General features: G+C 45.3%; 1 protein-coding gene across 1 annotated transcript; it reads left to right on the top strand.

The window, feature by feature from the left end:
• The first annotated feature begins 151 nt into the window (after window positions 1-151).
• aspm (assembly factor for spindle microtubules) lies at window positions 152-18,732 on the top strand. The gene is made up of 30 exons (XM_031575463.2): window positions 152-638; window positions 963-1,106; window positions 1,257-2,655; window positions 4,033-4,113; window positions 4,214-4,309; window positions 4,393-4,539; window positions 4,919-5,155; window positions 5,281-5,348; window positions 5,438-5,579; window positions 5,768-5,898; window positions 5,999-6,174; window positions 6,431-6,576; window positions 6,724-6,809; window positions 6,953-7,165; window positions 7,282-7,486; window positions 8,005-8,153; window positions 8,681-8,809; window positions 8,902-9,096; window positions 9,222-13,508; window positions 13,630-13,779; window positions 13,874-14,040; window positions 14,153-14,312; window positions 15,090-15,299; window positions 15,541-15,690; window positions 15,964-16,155; window positions 16,516-16,708; window positions 16,814-16,968; window positions 17,223-17,399; window positions 18,273-18,445; window positions 18,557-18,732. Exons 1-30 carry the CDS (start codon window positions 330-332, stop codon window positions 18,657-18,659), a joined length of 10,170 nt encoding a protein of 3,389 aa, XP_031431323.1. The 5' UTR covers window positions 152-329; the 3' UTR covers window positions 18,660-18,732.
• The last annotated feature ends 328 nt before the right edge of the window (window positions 18,733-19,060 follow it).

Below are 19,060 nucleotides of genomic sequence, written 5' to 3'. Positions count from 1 at the left end.
CCAGCAAAGGTCCCATTGGCTGTGACGTATGGGTTTTTAAAAGCTCATTGAACTCGTATTGGCTCATTTTTGTTTATCTCTAAGCGATTGGATATTCAAATTATATTCTGCGATCTAATTGGTTAGCAATGTCGTGGCAAAATTCAAATTGAGTAGAGGATTCAGGAACTACATACTTGCCGTGTGTTTCCAACAGGTTGATCGTCAGCTTGTTTATACGTTTCTGAACAACGTTGTATGTGCAACTGAGGGATTTAGATCGCAATGCATTTAGCTTTATTTGTCGATAGAATGCAGTTTATTTAGAATCCATCGTTTAGTTTTGAAAGATGTCATCGGTTCTTCCAAAAGGTGAATTAATGGCGTTTAGTCCTACAAACTGCCTGCCTGAAGATTCTCAATTCAGTGGCAGTGGCATGGACACAAATAAGGAAAACAAAGACTCGATTCCTGTCTTGAGCTTAGTTAGGTTTTCGACAGCTCCGTTTGTGTCATTTGGCACTGTTAAATTGGGCTCATCTAAATCATCCCTTTTACGAATTGACAATCCAACCGATGAGGCTCCCATCGACGTGAACGTCGACAGAATTGCCTCTTCAAAAGGATTCTCAGTTGACCAAACCAAGTTCACAATTGAGGTGAGTAACCTTAACGAAGCTATCCTAGACTAGCAATATTAAAGTTAACCTGTTAAAGTTATTTAAGCTATGTTAGCTAGCGTGTCTGGGTTGTCTATTGTCGCTAATGTTTGCTAGCAGTTATTACTGGACACATTTTAATAATTTAATCCAAGTTTATCCTTGGGTTTTACCGAGTGCCAGCAAAGTAACGTTATCTGATGCCAGCGAGCAAGACCTAACGTTAACGTTATTCTGGCGTTACACTTGTGTTTTGTAAAAAATGTTAGCTTCATGAGTTTAGAACATGTCAATGTTAAACTGAGTCTGTTTACCATTCTTTAGCCCGGTGGTAGTACCATCTTGACCATAACTTGGACTCCCGCGGAGGAGGGGGGCGTCAGAGAACTTATTACATTTATAGCAAATGGAATTGTTAAGCATCAAGCAGTTTTGCTGGGCAGAGTGGAGGCACCAAAAAAGAAAAAGGTACGTTGGTTACTAGGTTTTCTTCATCTTAGTCAGTATTGTGAGTATTAAGGATTTATTTGGCTAACGTCAACTCTCGGTAGGCGGTGGCTCAGAGAATATATTTCAATGGGCTGAAAAGGTTGAAATGGTTTCTTTTCTGCCTTTCAGAAAAGTCTGTGGGACTCCATCAAAAACAAGAAGACAGATTCTTCGGTCTCATATCGGACCAAGAAACCACATAAAGCAGCAAACAAAACTTTTCATGTTCCTAGACAACCTCAGTACAAAAGGGAGAAGCAGAGGAACCCCTTGTCTCCGTGTAACATCGAGAGGCTTTCTCTTAGACCAAAACCTGGCTATGAAAATTTGCCTCAGGAAAAGCCCTGCACACCCCAGTCCTCGAAGATGTCCCTTCAGGACAACATCGAAAACATCTATCAAAGCATCTCCCCCAATCTGGTGTTGATTCCTGCTAACAAACTTTTAGCTGTGCCTCCCACAACAGACACCCCTCAGACTCCCACAGGTTTATCCCACCGCAGAGTTTTAAACAAGACACTCTCTCCTATTGCAACCACATTTAGGTGTAAAAACCAGGCTTTTCAAAGCCCTCTACCTGTGATTAAAACACACTCAGTAGTTGCTGTCTCAGATCAGGTACCATTGTCTGGATCACCTTTGATGTCACTGAAAGAAGCTTTGGTCATCATTGACTCTGATCTCAGTCAGCCTGTTAGCCCTCCAAACGCTTGTTCAAGCTTTGACTTCTCTGATTCCCTGGAGTCTGAAAAGGGAGGCCTGAGCAATAACTTGGGAGAGCGTGAGGCAAGTGAGGACGTTCCCTCTCTGCTGAACCCTGCCGAGCCCCGGCTCACCTTCTTTGTGAAGCCCAAACTAGCCTCGGAACGTGGACAGGGAGACGAGGTCAGCTGTGAAGGTTCTGTTCCTGCGAGGCCTCCGGTCTGCTCGGTCACGATTACCAAAAGCAGAGCGGCACCCCGACCAGCGAGCAGTCGCCATGAGCGCAGAATCAAAACATCACGGCGCAAACTCCTGGAGGAGGAGCTGCCCAGCTTCGATCAGGTGGAGTCGGTCCACCAGCCTATGAGAAATACAGGTGGTCTGCCTGTGATTGATTTAGACGCCAGGCAGGGCACACCTGACAGCCCCACGTACTCGGTGTCCTCTTCTGGAGCCTCTGGTTCATCTTCAGATTGTGCCTCAACCCTTTCCCACTGTTCACCTCTGGTCACCACACCAACGCTAATGCCACCCTCCAGCAGTTCAACCAGCCAATCAGCAGGTTGGTCACACGAGACTGTCCAGTGTGATGTTTCATCTCCAGATGTGCAAGAGCAAGAAAAGTTTGTTGTGTACAAGCCTTTGCCACCACATCTGGGGAAAAAGAGAAAGAGCGATGAGTTCCTGAGGGAGAACGCCGTGGATGCAAAGTTTGAGGTAAAGAGAAGCAAACCACAGAGCGGCCAGACAGTGACTGACAGCAGAGTTCCGAAGAAAGGTCCTGTGGCCCTATCCACAGTGCAGCAGAAGCAGCCTAAAGCAGCTGGTGAGTAGAATACACATGCAGAGAGTACATAGTGTACAGAGTGTGTGTGTGTGTGTGTGTGTGTGTGTGTGTGTATATATATATATATATATATATATATATATAAAATTCATATATTATTATGTTGTTTTGGCACTTAATAATAATTCATATTATGCAATATTTTAGTCCCAGAGAGAATTGTTTTGTTGTTTTGTAGCAGACATTGTCCTAGTTGGGGAGGCAACATTATCACCCTTTGGATACATTTTTCGATTCTGAAAAAAGAAACAAGTGTCATAGAACTCTAGAGCTGTCAAAATGTTACAGATTGCATTGCAGTTTATGAAACTGAATTAAACCACAGATTATACAATATTTCTCTAGGTTTGCCAGGTAAGCATGGTCAGAAAACCATATTTCTTGAAGTCAGGAAAACTGACAGCTAACATTATTTAAAGTGCTGTGAGTGACTTACCCACTAGTAAAAAGTAAAAACAAGACCGATCAATTTAATTATTACTGAGTGTGAGAAGGTGAATTTCCCCCCTTCTCACCGTGACTCTGGAGAGAAGTTTGGCCCTAATGTGGGGTGGACTCCCCCACCACAATGGTTGGGTCCGGGCTCCCCACGACAGTGGTTGGACCTAGGAGGCCTAATTGGGCCAATTTAGCCCAGGTGGCTGTACTATGTAAAGGGTGCCTCAGGAGCACTGAGAGAGAACTATGGAGAGCATAGGTGAGGTGAAGTGTTTGTGTCTAGTTGTGTGGACACTGTTTCTTTGTGCGAGGGCGACAGTGGTACAGGAGGTAAAGAAGTCGTTTAGTAATCAGAAGGTCATCAGTTGCTAGTTCGATTCCCTGTCGAAGCGTCCTTGAGCAAGACACTGAACCCCTAATTGCTCCTGATGTGCAGTGTGCCATTAGTGTAAATGTAAAATGTGTATTGTAAGTCGCTTTGGATAAAAGCGTCTGCTAAATGACTAAATGTAAATGCCTAGTTTATGTTTGCTTTGTTGTGTGTTTAGTTTGTGTGCCTAGTGTTGTGCCTAGTTTATGTTTGCTTTGTTGTGTGCCTAATTTATGTTTGCTTTGTTGTGTGCCTAGTTTATGTGCTTAGTTTGTATGCCTTGTGCATAGTTTGGGGGCTAGCTTGGGCCTAGAAGGTGCTGCTATTTGGGCCTAAATTTCAAGCAGGTGCCCAGGGTGCAGGTTACTTGAGTAATAGTCCCCCTGTAAATAAATATATTGTATGGAAACTCCACCATCTCCTGCACGTTTTCCCCCACATCAAAACCAAGTCCAGTCGCCCACATCCCATTAACGTGGGCTGACCGCCTCGGTCCCTCACACTGAGTATTGATTATTATTATGTTTAATTTTTTTTTTTTTAAATAGTGCCAAGCTCAAGGTCGTGCACGATCAGAAGGACCCCAAGGCCTCTGTCCAAGCCACCGCCCCCGAAGACAAACCAGCGAGGTGAAGATGTGCCTCTGTTAGTTGAATATGAAAGGGTTGCATTGTAAATCTACATCTATGTTTGTTTTTGTATTTATATTCAAACGTGTTTCAAACACAGCTCCATCGGTTAAGTCTTTGTCCAGTTCCATGAAGAAGTCAAAAGTCATCGCTGTGGCACAGTCACAGCTGACCTTCATAAAGCCAGCCCAAACAGGTGACTGCATCCACATCTCTTTGCAAATATGCATTTGCCTGTGTTTTCTTTACTATATTGACTCACTTTTGTTTTTTCAACAGTCATACCACGGCACCCTATGCCATTTGCTGCCAAAAACATGTTCTATGATGAAAGGTGGCTTGAGAAGCAGGAACAAGGTTTCACCTGGTGGATAAACTATGTCCTCACGCCAGATGACTTCAGGGTCACCACAGAGGTTACCAAAGGTGTGTTTGCCACCAGATGTTTGTTGAAATGTATTGTGTTTGAAGTCATAGCGCTGTCACTCCAGGCATTCATGTTCCAGTCCAGGCTAAGACCTAAAATTGGCTTTAAGCAATGTTTTGTCAACAGTGGAACTTAATGGGTTAACTCCCATGTTGTCTCATTAGTCTGAAATTATATGCATGGGAGTTGTAGTGTGATGGCAACATTGGAGAATGAATCACAGCATTCCTATGTTAATACATTTACCAGGTCATGCGTCTGCTGACCAATCATTGATGTGAACACTGAGTACCAAACTCTACATCATACTCCTGCCCTAAACTGATCTGTTTGGTGTGCTTGTGATGTTAAATATTCCTGTTGATTTTGTATGTGTAGTGAACGCTCTGTCACTGACAACGGGAGACCACAAGTTTGCTGTCGCCAAAGCACCAACCAAAGAGGAGATGTCGCTGCGAACCTACACGGCCCGCCGACGTTTGAACCGCCTGCGTCGCTCTGCATGCCAGCTGTTCACCTCGGACACCATGGTGAAGGCCATCCAGAGGCTGGAGATAGAGGTGGAGGCCAAAAGACTGCTCATCCGCAAAGACCGACACCTGTGGAAGGACCTTGGTGTGTGAAAATTAACTGTAACTTTAGGTGTAATTCATTGTACAAAGCACTCTAAACCAACTTGGCTTTCGCTGTAGTCATAGATTCTGCTAATTGTATAATCTATTTTTTATTTCTTCTTGCAGGAGAGCGACAAAAAGTTCTTAACTGGCTTTTGTCCTATAATCCTCTCTGGCTGCGTATTGGAATGGAGGTACTGTGGATTTCGGGTTGTCTTTAGATGTGCTGTGGTCTAAATATGACTTATGATGACTCATCATGCTGTCACCTATTTTCCCCTAGACAATTTATGGCGAGCTGATTTCATTGGAGGGGAACAATGATGTCATGGGGTTGGCTATGTTCATTCTTGGACGCTTGCTGTGGAATCCTGACATAGCTGCAGAATACAGACATGCTAAAGTCCCTAACTTGTACAGAGACGGTAAGAACTACCAGCACTATGGTTCCTGTAATAACCCAGGTCACGAGCTTGACTCCAAGGACTTTTCTTTTGTCATGTGGCATCTTGGCATCTTAAATTCAGCTGCACACACCATGTTTCCTTTCACTAAATAATAAACCTGAATGATTTCCCTAATTAAGCAGCATGTAATGTGATTGTTTCAACAGGCCACGAGGAGGCCTTGTCACGCTTCACTCTAAAGAAGCTCCTCTTGCTGGTCTGTTTCCTGGACAAAGCCAAAGAGTCGCGGCTAATCGAACACGACCCCTGTCTGTTTTGCATGGATGCTGAATTCAAGGTAGAATTTAGTTTTTGTGTTTTGTTACCTCTGCATAATTCTGTCTTCAGCATTATTAAAGTATAACGGCATTGTATTAATTTTTTTTTGTCTTTTGTAGACCAGTAAGGATCTTTTGCTGGCCTTCTCACGAGATTTCCTCAGCGGTGAAGGGATTCTGTCTCGACACCTCGGGCACTTGGGGTTAGCCGTGTCCCACGTCCAAACCCCTCTGGATGAGTTTAACTTTGCTGTGAGCAATTTGGCCACAGACCTTCGATGTGGAATTCGTTTGGTGTAAGTCATCCTGCTCCAGAACTAACTACCAAATGTTGAAGTCTGCTTGCTCTAGGAGCTTTAAACATTTGGCTGAGACCATTTGTTTACTGTAAGACCAGGCCCATGCTCACTGGCAACCAAAAGGTTGTATACATTTGGTATTGTCAAATGGCAATGCAAGGTTGTTAACTTGATTTAATTATAAGTACTGGTTTTCATAACAAATGTTGGCATGCTGGTTCCATAAGTGCATGTTTTCATCTCTCTGCATCAGGCGTGTCATGGAACTCTTTACTCAGGACTGGAGTTTGTCCAAGAAGCTTAGGATGCCTGTTATCAGCCGCCTCCAGAAAGTCCACAATGTAGAGCTGGCCTTTCAGGTGCTGAAAGTGAAAGGGGTGGACTTGAAAGAAGAACATGGTGAGTGACCATTCTTTTTTGTTGTATTCACTTTTTACAATGAAAAAGAGGGAACAGTGCAATCAAATGTTATATTTGTTTGTAATTGTGTGTCTGGGGGTTGGTGTGGTGTTACTGTATTACGACAAAGACTATACTCTCATGCAGGTACAGCCATCGATTCAAGAGACATTGTGGATGGACACAGAGAGAAAACTCTCAATCTTCTGTGGAAAATCATCTTTGCTTTCCAGGTGTGACTTAATGTGCCTTCACTCCAATATTTGTTTTATTGATTTTCTGCTGCATTCAAGAAGCAATTATTTCTTTACAAGGTGTCACAAAGCTATTTAATTAAATTACTCTACTTTGTACATTTTTACATTCTCCTGTTTAGGTGGAGGTATTGCTGGACGAAGAGCAGCTGAAAGAGGAAATCAGTTTCCTCAGGAGAACGTGGCAAATGAAGCAGAAGCTGAATTCCCTTCGGACAGATAAAAGCATCCCGCTCAAGGTGATGAAATCCCAGCCTGAGATCAAACACAGCAGCATGAAGATCACACTGCTCATGGCCTGGGTGAATGCTGTCAGTGAGTTCTACAATTTAAAGGTAAGCTATCTGCTTGACCATGGCGTTGGTGTGTGACCTATATATAGTCTGTTTCTTATTGTCACGGTCTCATTTGCTTTCCCTTCCTTACCGGTACTCTTTCCTGTATTTTCAAGGCTGAGAACTTCACAGTGTCCTTCTCGGATGGTCGAATTCTCTGCCATCTGGTCCACCACTACCACCCCAGCCAGCTGCCCTTGGAGAAAGTCCGGCAGGAGACCACTCAGACGATAGAGTGTGGCCACCGCGGCCGAGTGGAGCTCGACAGCTCCTGCAGCGACTCAGACACATCAATCAATGAGGGCCCTGTGACACAGAATGGTAAGAGTGAAGCTATGTTGTTATTGATTAATGAGATGGCTCAAAAGACCGGGCTCCAAAACGACTAACGTTTTTCATCCATGAAGCGGTACACATTTGAAGTGATGTGTTGAAGTGTGTGAAACACCCACAGATATGATTACATGAACATCAGAACTTAGATTCAGAATTGTATTTATTGCCAAGTAAGTTTACACCTACCAGGAATTTGTTTTGGCATATTGGTGCAGACAATAAACATAAAACATAATAAGTACTATACATAAGAAAAACGATATATAAATAAAATGTATACAAAATATATAAAAAAAGTAAAAAAAATATTGAAATAATAAATATTAATAGATATTTACAGGATATAAATATGAAGTGGAGGAGCTGTGCAGTCATTGGTTTTCACTTTTAAGTTGATGTTACCATGAGCTCTTCAGTTCATTCAAAAGTACAGGGAAGGGCGGGGCAGGGGGAGTTGTGAACGCAATGTATTCATACTGTCATTACTTTTGCTGTATTAATAGGCCCAGGATCCTCTTCTGTGGACTTCAAAGAGCTGCTGGAGAACGAGAGGAGTAATTTCCTGTTGGTGAACTCTGCTGTGTCTTACCTGGGTGGAGTCCCAGCCATGATCAACCCCTCTGACATGTCAAACACCATTCCAAATGAGAAGGTGAGGCAGTGCTGAGGCTGTAATTATAGTGTCTTTTATGACTGATAATATTGACATTGTTATTTTTTCCATTTTTGTCACCACTTCCCAGAAGGCTTAGAAGGGCTTGACTGCACACCACTGATATCTTCATACATATTTCTTCAAACATAACGTGTGCACGACAGGGTCGCCTACCCTAAACTCTCGTTTAATTACCTCTAGGATGTGTCATAAGTAGATACTTCAATCTTGGCATGTTTAGCGGCCGCATAGCCAAACGTTGCTTCTTTTCCCCTTCCTCAAAACGTTCCAATATGTTTGGCGCCGTAACATTAACCTAGTTAACCTACATATAAAAAAAAAAAAGCATCCATCCACCAGCAGCACAAAAGTAGGGGTGAGAAGTGAGCTAGGTAACTTGGTAACATCCAGAAGGGCACTTGAAGAGTGCAAAACATTCCTAGAAATCCACCTTAACCGTGTAATGTTTTTTGGTACATGTATTACATCAAATGAGATTTTGATCATTATAATTATTATTTCAGGTCGTCATATGCTTCCTGTCGTTCCTTTGCACTCGTCTCTTGGACCTAAGAAATGAGACCAGAGCTGCTAGGGTCATTCAAGGAGCATGGAGGAAGTACAGACTAAAGAAAGACCTTGAGCTTTACCAGGTAATTCCACCACAAAAGCGACATGCATATAATCCATCTTGTTTGGCATGGAAGCATATTTTTACTTCCCTAATGTTTTTTTGTTTGCTTAGCTGAGGAACGTGGCTGCCTCAAAGATCCAGGCTGTGGTGAAGAGATTCCTGTTAAGGCGACGAGCAGAGAAGGGTGCTGTGGCAGCCATAGCCATCCAGACTGCTTGGAGGAGTTATGCTGCACGGCAGTTGTTAAAACGCATGAAGTTGGCTCATCATCTTTCCTGCCGTAACCATGCAGCAATCATTATACAAGTAATAATAATTGTTATTATTATTGTTGTTACTATTGTTGTTGTTGTTGGTATTATTATTGATGTGGTTGGTTTTAAAAGTTTGTAATTTAAAATAACAATTACATTTTATTTTGTTGTGTATAGAAAGTCTATAGAGGATGGTGGACCCGAGAATTCCTGAGGAGGAATCAAGCTGCCACTGTGATCCAAGCCTGCTACCGCATACATGCATGTAGAAAACAATACCACAAGCTCAAATGTGCAGCAGTGAGCATTCAAGCATGGTTCAGAGGTTGCTCCCAGAGGCGTCGATTCCTGTCCTTGAAACTACAGCAGTCCTCTGCCATTACTATTCAGAGTGCCTATAGGGGCTACCTCGTCCGGAGACAGGTTGCCCAGATGAGGGGAGCGGCACTCTTGGTCCAAAGATGGTTCCGGGCCTGCCGTCAGCGGGACCTAGATAGGCTGCATTACCTGAAGATGAGGCAGGCAACTGTGACCTTGCAGGCGGCATATAGAGGTTTACAGACTCGCAAAGAGCTGGAGAGAAGACACCGGGCAGCACTGACTATCCAGACTGCTTTCCGGATGACTGTAGCCCAGAGGGCTTTCCGGGCCTTGAAGAGAGCCGTTGTGATTGTGCAGCGCAGGTACAGAGCCAAAGTTCTGGGCGAGCGAGTAAGGAGCAACCACTTGGAGCTCAGGCATGCTGCTGTTACACTTCAGGCCATCTGGCGAGGAAGAGCACATAGGAAGAAGATGGAGAAGCTCCACAGATGTGCAACACTGATTCAAGCGCAGTACCGTTGCCATGCGGCTCAATCTCGGTTTAGGGCCCAACGAACAGCTGCTCTTGTCATCCAGCGCCAGTACAGAGCATTCCACTCTGCCATGCAGGCTAGGACTGAATATCTCGGGCTGAGACGAGCTGCAGTTGTGTTGCAGGCTGTGTATCGCGGTATGCATGTCAGGCAAGCATTGAGGAGAAAGAACCATGCTGCCACAGTGATCCAAGCTTACGTGCGAGCTTTTGCCTGCCGTCAGCAATATCTGGCATTGAGAGTGGCGGCCAGTGTAATCCAGCAACATTATCGTGCGCGATTACTTGGTCGAGCTGAACGGGTGCGTTACCAGCAGGTCCAGAGAGCTGCGGTGAAGCTCCAAGCCACCTTCCGCGGATTCATGGTTAGACGCCATTTACAGAGGAAACACCAGGCAGCCACAATCATTCAGGCCAGTTTTAGAGCGCATAAGGTGCGAGTGTCTTACCTCGCAGCAAAATGTGCGGCCACCATCATCCAGCGGCGTTACCGGGCAGTTGTTGCTGGACGGCAAGCACTGGGAGACTTTTTGGTTGTCAGAGCTGCAGTCCTGACAGTGCAGTCGGCTTTCAGGGGCATGCAGGCTCGTAGGCGAGTGAGGAAAATGCACACTGCTGCTGTAGTCATTCAAAGGACATACAAAACATACAAACAACGCAAGGAGTACCTTGTCCTCAGAGTGATCACAATAAAAATGCAGAGGCGGTTCAGAGCCACACTGATGGCAATACAAGAGCAGAGGCAGTTTCACTTGCTGCGAGATGCAGCCATCACCATCCAGTCCATGTACAGAGGTATGAAAGTGAGAAAAGAGATTCAAAAGCAACAAAAGGCTGCCACAGTGATCCAAACTTACGTACGAGCTTTTGCCTGCCGTCGGCAATATCTGGCATTGAGAGTGGCGACCTGTGTAATCCAGCAACATTATCGTGCGCGATTACTTGGTCGAGCTGAACAAGTGCGTTACCAGCAGGTCCAGAGAGCTGCGGTGAAGCTCCAAGCCACCTTCCGTGGACTCATGGTTAGACGCCATTTACAGAGGAAACACCAGGCAGCCACAATCATTCAGGCCCGTTTCAGAGCGCATAAGGTGCGAGTGTCTTACCTCGCAGCAAAATGTGCGGCCACCATTATCCAGCGGCGTTACCGGGCAGTTGTTGCTGGACGGCAAGCACTGGGAGACTTTTTGGTTGTCAGAGCTGCAGTCCTGACAGTGCAGTCGGCTTTCAGGGGCATGCAGGCTCGTAGGCGAGTGAGGAAAATGCACACTGCTGCTGTAGTCATTCAAAGGACATACAAAACATACAAACAACGCAAGGAGTACCTTGCCCTCAGAGTGATCACAATAAAAATTCAGAGGCGGTTCAGAGCCACACTGATGGCAATACAAGAACAGAGGCAGTTTCACTTGCTGCGAGATGCAGCCATCACAATCCAGTCCATGTACAGAGGTATGAACGTGAGAAAAGAGATTCAAAAGCAACAAAAGGCTGCCACAGTGATCCAGGCATACTACAGGATGTACAGAACAAGAGTGCGATTCCAAGCAATGAGACTCGCTTCAGAAGTCATACAAAGGCAATATAGGCACCATCTGAAAGGAAAACGAGTCAGAGAGGAGTATCTGAAGCTTCGTCAGACTGCTACCACAGTCCAGGCAATTTTCAGGGGTAGTCGGGCTAGGCGTGAGGTTCAAACAATGCATTCTGCAGCTTGCATCATCCAGGCCCAGTTGAGGATGCGTTGTTGCCGAACACGCTATCAGAAGTTGTTGTGGGCCACCAGGGTTTTACAAGAGAAATTCAAGGCCAACAGAGAGCGGGACTCTTGTACCGAGCAGTACAATGCGAAGAAAAAGGCTGCTTTGAAAATCCAGTCTGCCTTCCGTGGATACCAAGCCAGACAGGAGATTAGGACAAGGCACAAAATGGCTACCCTTATTCAGACAAAGTACTTAACTTTCAAGGAGAGGAAAAACTTCCTAGCACTCAAGGCAGCTGCAGTGTTTTGTCAAAGGCAATATCGGGCCCAGCAGATGGCAATGCAGTGTCGACAAGAGTACCTGGAAAAGAGAAAAGCCTGTGTCACTATTCAGGCATGTTACAGAGGCATGAAGGTTCGACAGTGCTTGCAGCAGAAAAATAAGGCAGTGGTGGTCATTCAGGCCTACGTCAGAAAACAGATCTGCAGATCATACTACTTGCGTCTGTTGAGGGCAGTGCAGGTTATACAACACCGCTACAGGGCCAAACTAGAAATGAAGAAACATTTGGAAGACTATCAAAGGAAGAAGCGGGCAGTCGTGATGCTTCAGGCCGCATTCCGTGGTATGAAAGGCAGGCAGCGTTTGTGCCAAATGCACCAGGCTGCAATTGTTCTGCAGAGCCATTTGCGTGCCTGCCATCAGCGCAGACGCTACTTGGCCCTACATGTTTCCACCCTCATTATCCAGCAGTGGTATCGTGCCATGAAGGCAGGCAGGGAGGAAAGGCAGCGCTACCTTAGCCTGCGGAATGCAGCACTCACCCTTCAGGCTTCTTTCAGAGGGCACAGGACTAGGATGGAGGTTCTTCGACAGCACCAGGCAGCCACAGTCTTCCAGGCAGGTTTCAGGAGACACAGGGAGCAAGTCAAGTTTCAGGCCATGAGGTTATCCGCCATCATCATCCAGAGGCGTTACAGGGCCTACGCTGTGGGCCAAGGTGTTCGACGAGATTACATTAAGCTGAGGGACTCTGCAGTGGCTATCCAGGCAGCTTTTCGAGGTTCTCGCACCAGGCGAAGGGCTGCGGAAGAGCACCGAGCAGCCACAGTCATCCAGGCTCACTTCAGGAGGCACAGACAGAGGTTGTCTTTCAGGAAACAGCGCTGGGCTGCCATCGTACTTCAACAAAGTTACAGGGCTCTGCAGCTCAGAAATGAGCATGTGCAGAATTACCAACAACTGAGAACTGCAGCCATCTGCCTCCAAGCAGCATTTAGAGGTAAGAAGGCGAGGGAGCAGGCAAAGCGGATGAAGGCTGCCAGGACTATCCAATCCTTCCTTAAGATGAGCGTGAAGAGACTCCATTACAAGGAGATGAAGGCAGCCTCCGTGACCATCCAGGCCGCCTTCAGGGCTCACCGCGCTCAACGTCGGTACACAGAAGTGCGTGCCGCGGCCACAGTGATCCAGATTTGGTACCGGTCGTGCCAACGGGTCCAGAGGGAGCGAGCTGGCTTCAAGATGGTCCGGCAGGCGGCGTTGACTCTACAGTCGGCCTTCCGCGGCATGCAGGTTAGGAGGAAGGCGAAGCAGGAACACGCTGCCGTCAAGATCCAAGCGGTGGTGAACATGGCCACACAGCGCAGGAGGTTCCTGCAGATGCGAGGCTGTGCCGTGAAGCTGCAAGCAGGCATCCGAATGTACTTGGCCAGGAGTAGCTACCTCAGGCGCTGCAGTGCAGCCCTCGTCCTGCAGAGGCGCTACAGAGCTCAGAAAGCCCAGCAGGAGCAGAGGCATCGCTACCTGCATACTGTCAGAAGTCTGACCATCGTTCAGGCACACCTGCGTGGGGCTCTTGAACAGAGGAGGTTCCAGAAACTGAAGACGAGTGCCATCACAATCCAGGTAAGAGCACAATAGTTTTGTATGATGACCAGATTCTGGGTCCACACAGTCTGGAATATTTGTAATGTTGTTCCCATAAGCTTTACTAAGTGTATTTGTGTGACCTCTTCCACCCCACTAGGCTGCTTACCGGGGGACAGTTGTGAGACGCGACTTGGAATGTCGGAAGGCTGCAGTTGCAGTTATCCAGAGGCATTACAGAGCTCATGTCCACTTCCAGAGAGACAGGGTCTGCTTTCTGAAAATGAAGAAATCTGCTCTTTTAATTCAGGTATCCTCACTAAAAATAATGTTGGGCTTTATTTAGTCTCCTAAGGTTGCTTCATTTGATTTGTTTCACTGATGGTTCGTTTATATATTTGCAGAGAGCGTTCCGACAACACCAGCTCAGAAAATATGCTCAACAGGAGCAGGCAGCAGTGAAGATCCAGGCATGGTTTAGAGGAGGCCTGGCCAGACGACAGTGTGTCGCCCGACGAGCTGCTGTTGCAACAATACACAGATGTCTTCAGGCCAGACTACAGCGCATAAGGTAATGCATAATCCAGTTCCTTCAGACCCATAGCATACTGTGCCTGCAATGAGGAACATCTCCAGAATCCTCAAGAGGAATAACATTTTTGTCTTTTGATGGATTGTTTCAGATACCTGGCATTGCAGCAGAGCACTGGCCTCATTCAGCAGAGATGGAGAGACAAGCTGGCTGCAAGACAGCAACACCAAAACTATTTGAACATGAAGGCTTCAGCAGTTGCCATCCAAGCCTTATGGAGAGGCCACAGAGACAGACTGCGTATTCACAAGGTACTCGGTTTGTTTTTATTAATCATTTACTATTAACAAAAACTAAAATCTATAAATTAGAATTAGTTGCATACAAACTACATGCAAATGGGAAAACTTGAAGCCTAAATTAAACAGAAAACAAATGAAACACTCTTAGATACAGTAAATTACCTTTGGGCTTTTGCCACGTGTATGAAGTTGCTATTCTAGAGGTGAAGAAATGTGAGTCGTGAATAAAGCAGTTAAACAACATTGCAACCCAAGCCTTTTCCTAAGTACTGTAGCTTTGTATGGAAATTGAATTTTGGGGACCGTAGGATTTATTTTGTTCAAGAGGGACAGAGAAGTGGACACCAAGCACATACAAACAGAACTGACAAAAGGGGAAGAGCACGTGATTGGATATTGCTGGCTGATGTTGGTAGACAATTTATCAGTGTTGCACTAACAGTAAGACGAGAAGAATCACATTTGTCAGTGTTCCGCCAACTTGAAAATGTTATGTATTACATGGAAGTATCCAAAGCAACCTGTAGGCTAGCTGTCGTGAAAAAAAAAACAAAAAAAAAAACACAGCCCCATACCAACTTTTTTTATAATATTGCCATCTTTTAGTTTCATGGTTGCAAGCATCAGAAAAATGCATATTAGATGGAACATTAAGAACATGCTCATCACCAGTGGGATAAGCAGACGTGGTGTTTAGACTATTTCCTGAATGGCTTTATTGATGAAGAAACTAAGATCTCGACCCTGTTAGTGTGATTAAGTTGGTAACCATGCAATGATCTGCAGGAGAGGAGAGCAGCCACATTGATCCAAGCCCACTTCAGAGGCCATGCCCAGAAGCAGTACTTCGGGCGTCTCCGCGAGGCAGCCCTGAAGATCCAGAGGCGCTTCCGAGCAGTGCGCCAAGAGCGATTGGAGAAGGCGAAGAAGAAGCGTAGGAACACGGCCGCCACCACTCTGCAGGCATACTGCCGTGGCTGGCTCACCAGGAGATCGGTATAGTTATTATCTGTTTATTTGTGTTTTATAATCTGCCTTTTGGCTTTAGAATTTTACTAACCTGATCCTTTAAAGTAGACTCTCTAATCCCAAACATTATATTACGGATGATTGGACACAGAAATGGTGTCTACTTCAGAAATGGGGTCTATTGATGACGGCACACAAATTTCTGGTGATTTGTCAGATTCATTTAAGTTTTTTTTTTCATGGTGTAATTAATGGTTTGCTTCTCCAGATGAAGGAAGCAGAGAATGCCCAAAGGAGGTCGCGATTTTCCGCTGCAGTTTACCACCATCTCTGTGCCGCTAAGATTCAGCGGGCATTCCGTGCCCACCAGGCTCTCAAAATGGCCAAAAAACAGATACATTCCGTCATCTACATCCAGGTGTGTACACTGGCGTGATTGCTGCCATTTCCATTGCTCAAGAACTAAGAGACTTAGTTCAGTGAGTGTTTGGCACAAACAGTGGACTACTTGCTGACGGTCCTGTTCACCAAGCCGAAGTGGCTCTCTGGCAACTGTCAGCACTCTGATTTACATGATGCATGAAAGTATCATGTGCGATACGATCATTATTAAGCGTCTTGTATCTCTATCTTAAATGCTTTATATTTTATTTTATTTTTTACTTTACAATCCCTCTCTTGCGTTTTCCAGCGGTGGATGAGAGCCAAGCTGCAGCGGAAGCGTTACCTAGAGGAGCGTCGGTGGGTGGTTGTGGCCCAGAGAGCGGCCAGGGCGTGGCTGGCCAGGCGCCACCGGGCGGCTGCCGTCATCCAGCGGGCTGTCCGGGGCTTGCTGTTCCACCGCCGCCAGGAGAAGATGCAGCGCGGCATCATCAAGGCTCAGGTACACCAGCGGCAGCACGAGAGAGAGATTTTTTTTTTTGTTTGTTTTTTTTTTTTTTTAATATGTTCTTAAAATATTAATTAAATGTATTATTTTCATAAAGTGTGTGTAGATATATTTACAATGTTGTCCAAGCTACTTCTCCAGTACCTTTGGGGTGACAACTGAGGGCTGATCCATAGCTGTAAAATGGCTTTCTTGGAGCTAGTGTATTTAATTGATTACTGATGGTGATTGCAAACTGCGTAAAGAAAAAAAATTACGCCCTCAGTCGTCCTCATACATGCGGCTCAGCATTAGTTGTTGCATGCCCATCCGTAGCCTCTCAAATCCTGACGGTCTCTTGGGCACTCCCTACAGGCTTTATGGAGAGGTCATTGCTCCAGAAAGCTGAATGACACCCGCAAAATTGTTGCCATGCGACATCGCTTCCGGAAAATCAGCCAGTCGGTCAAAGAGGAGGACTGCCTGCGCAATAAGACTATCACTGCCATTGGCTATCTGCTGGGATGCTACAACTTTGGATACATCATTCTAGCCATGAAGTATTTGGGTGAGGGTTTCTGTTAAACTTTGGTTTACGAGCTGTTTTAAGCTACACGTGCTGTAGTTCTTAAATGGGAAGTTAAACGTTTGCTTTTCATCCATTGTTCTGCAGACACGGCAACCAGGCTTTCGCCCGAGTGCTGTGAACATCTGGTGAAGAGTGGAGCGACGGAGAAAATAGTCATCCTCATCAGGAGCTGCAACAGAAGCCTCCCCTCCATGGAGCTCATCAGCTTGTCAGTTCAGGTGCTCCTCAACCTCTCCAAGGTAGGCCAGTTTTAATCCACCCCCTGAACACAGTGCTTGCTGTGTCTGCCCTTCATCCCCCTACACAATTGGAAACTTGATGATGATGATGATGATGATGATAATGACAACAATAAGAATAATTAATTCGTTTTATTGTATACATTAAATATGTATCATAGCCATTGCACTTGTAATGTGAATAAGGTTTATAATATTCTTGAGAGGGAAGTAGTGTGAAATCCTTTCTGATATTAAAATGCCTCACCCTACAGTACAACAGGACAATAGAGGCAGTGTTTGCAGTCGAACATGCTGTGGACATGCTCCTAGACCTCCTGCAGATCTACCGGGAAAAGGCTGGGGACAAAATGGCCGACAAGGGAGGGAGCATCTTCACTAAGGCCTGTTTCCTGCTGATCCTACTGGTGCAAGACCGCCACAGGGCAGCGGTAAGAGGAGCCAGATATCACAAATATTATATTTCTTTAGTTTGTTGTCTCTGTACATTGAAACTAGTCATACCAGTGAAACCAACTTGCACATACAAACCCATACCTTATAAGAATCAACTTGTTGAACTGTGCTGATGAGCTTTTGTATTGGTTCACCTCCACAGTAGAGTTCATCTAATTTCAGGTGTATTGTGGGAAGGTTTTCAAAGCCTGGCTGTGGTTCAATTAGAAATTAGTATTTCCTCGATGGAAAACGTCATGAGATCCAAACATATGTAAAGGTTGTCAGACTGCACTTACAATAGGCTATGTAATTATGCATCGGCGGATGTTATTGATTTGGGTCATGTTGAACATTTGTTGTTGCTGCCGCAAGGAATTGTGGGACTTATCTCCTTTCCTTTCGTAAAGCATGGTCCATAGTGTACCGTATGCTAAAGGAGATGAGAGCTGGTCAAATTCTCTAATCTCTGAAGGAAAGGTGCTTCAATGCTTACTTTCTTAACATCGGTGCCACTTGGATACCTCAGTGTCATTTCACTCGGTTAGGAACCTTCCTAAGCAAAAAAATACTTTTCGACCGCAGCCTCTGAAAAGCCTCTATTTAGAATATACTCACAATGTGGCTAGGTTGTATCAATGATCTTTCAAGGAAATCTGTCTCCTTGGTTGTAGTCCTTGTTCCTTGGAAAGCCTGAGGTTATTTGTCATGAAAGATCAGGCAACTGTCTAATTAAATGTGCCATACACCTGTCCCCAGAAAGGGGATTGCCTCAGTTGTTACTAGGTATGACTCCCAGTCACAGAGCTGCCATGAGTGTGTTCCAGGGTCTTCTACTGATTAATTCATTCATTCATTCATTTTCTTAGGAGGTGAGAAAGATCCCCAAGGCTCTGGATCGCCTTCGCAGCATCTACCATCTCACGATGCGTAAATGCAAAAAAGACACTGAGAGAATGACGGTCAGACAGAAAATGACCGGGTCCCTCAATGGGAGTCTTCTTGTCCAGGCCACCCCTCGCAAATCAAAGATGCCACCGAGGTACACTGAGTGACTGACACACACACACATACACGTACACGCACGAGCGCTCGCATTACGATAAATGATGGATTATGTGTTTCTCATGCGCAATATGATTCTCATTTATAGGTTTGCCCCAGAGTGGGTTCTCAGAAGAGACAAGCTGGCAGACATCATCGATCCCCTGTGTGCCATCCAGATGCTGGCAAATGTTCTCTGTATGCAGCCCTAAAAACAAAGTGTGTGTGTGTGTGTGTGTGTGTGTGTGTGTGTGTGTGTGTGTGTGTGTGTGTGTGTGTGTGTGTGTGTGTGTGTGTGTGTGTGTGTGTGTGTGTGTGTGTGTGTGTGTGTGTGTGTGTGTGTGTGTGTGTGTGTATTTTCTGCTTTTATTTTTTAAATCTCTCTGGAAAGGTCTTTGTATATATTTATCTTGTTAAATAAGCATGTCTGCCCAAAATAGGTTTTTCCAAATCTACTTTGGCTGTCCATCAAACAACACTGTCTGCATTAAGTCTGTAACTCATGTGGTTCATTGTTATGAAATGGCAATGCTGTCATCTTCTGTATGTTTCTGTGTATAGACAACCCCTCTTGTATGTGCCCATTTCACCACCCTGATGTATATTGGTGTTT

Source organism: Clupea harengus, chromosome 10, assembly GCF_900700415.2.
Source record: "Clupea harengus chromosome 10, Ch_v2.0.2, whole genome shotgun sequence".
NCBI classification, from domain to species: domain Eukaryota; kingdom Metazoa; phylum Chordata; class Actinopteri; order Clupeiformes; family Clupeidae; genus Clupea; species Clupea harengus.
This window is presented reverse-complemented; position numbering and strand designations above follow the sequence as displayed.

Excerpts from the sequence above, each read along its gene's own strand:
- aspm (XM_031575463.2), top strand. The coding sequence starts at position 330 with ATGTCATCGGTTCTTCCAAAAGGTGAATTAATGGCGTTTAGTCCTACA. Across the intron at positions 13,509-13,629 it reads CGAGTGCCATCACAATCCAG|GCTGCTTACCGGGGGACAGT; the intron begins GTAAGAGCACAA and ends CCACCCCACTAG. Across the intron at positions 14,041-14,152 it reads GCCAGACTACAGCGCATAAG|ATACCTGGCATTGCAGCAGA; the intron begins GTAATGCATAAT and ends GGATTGTTTCAG.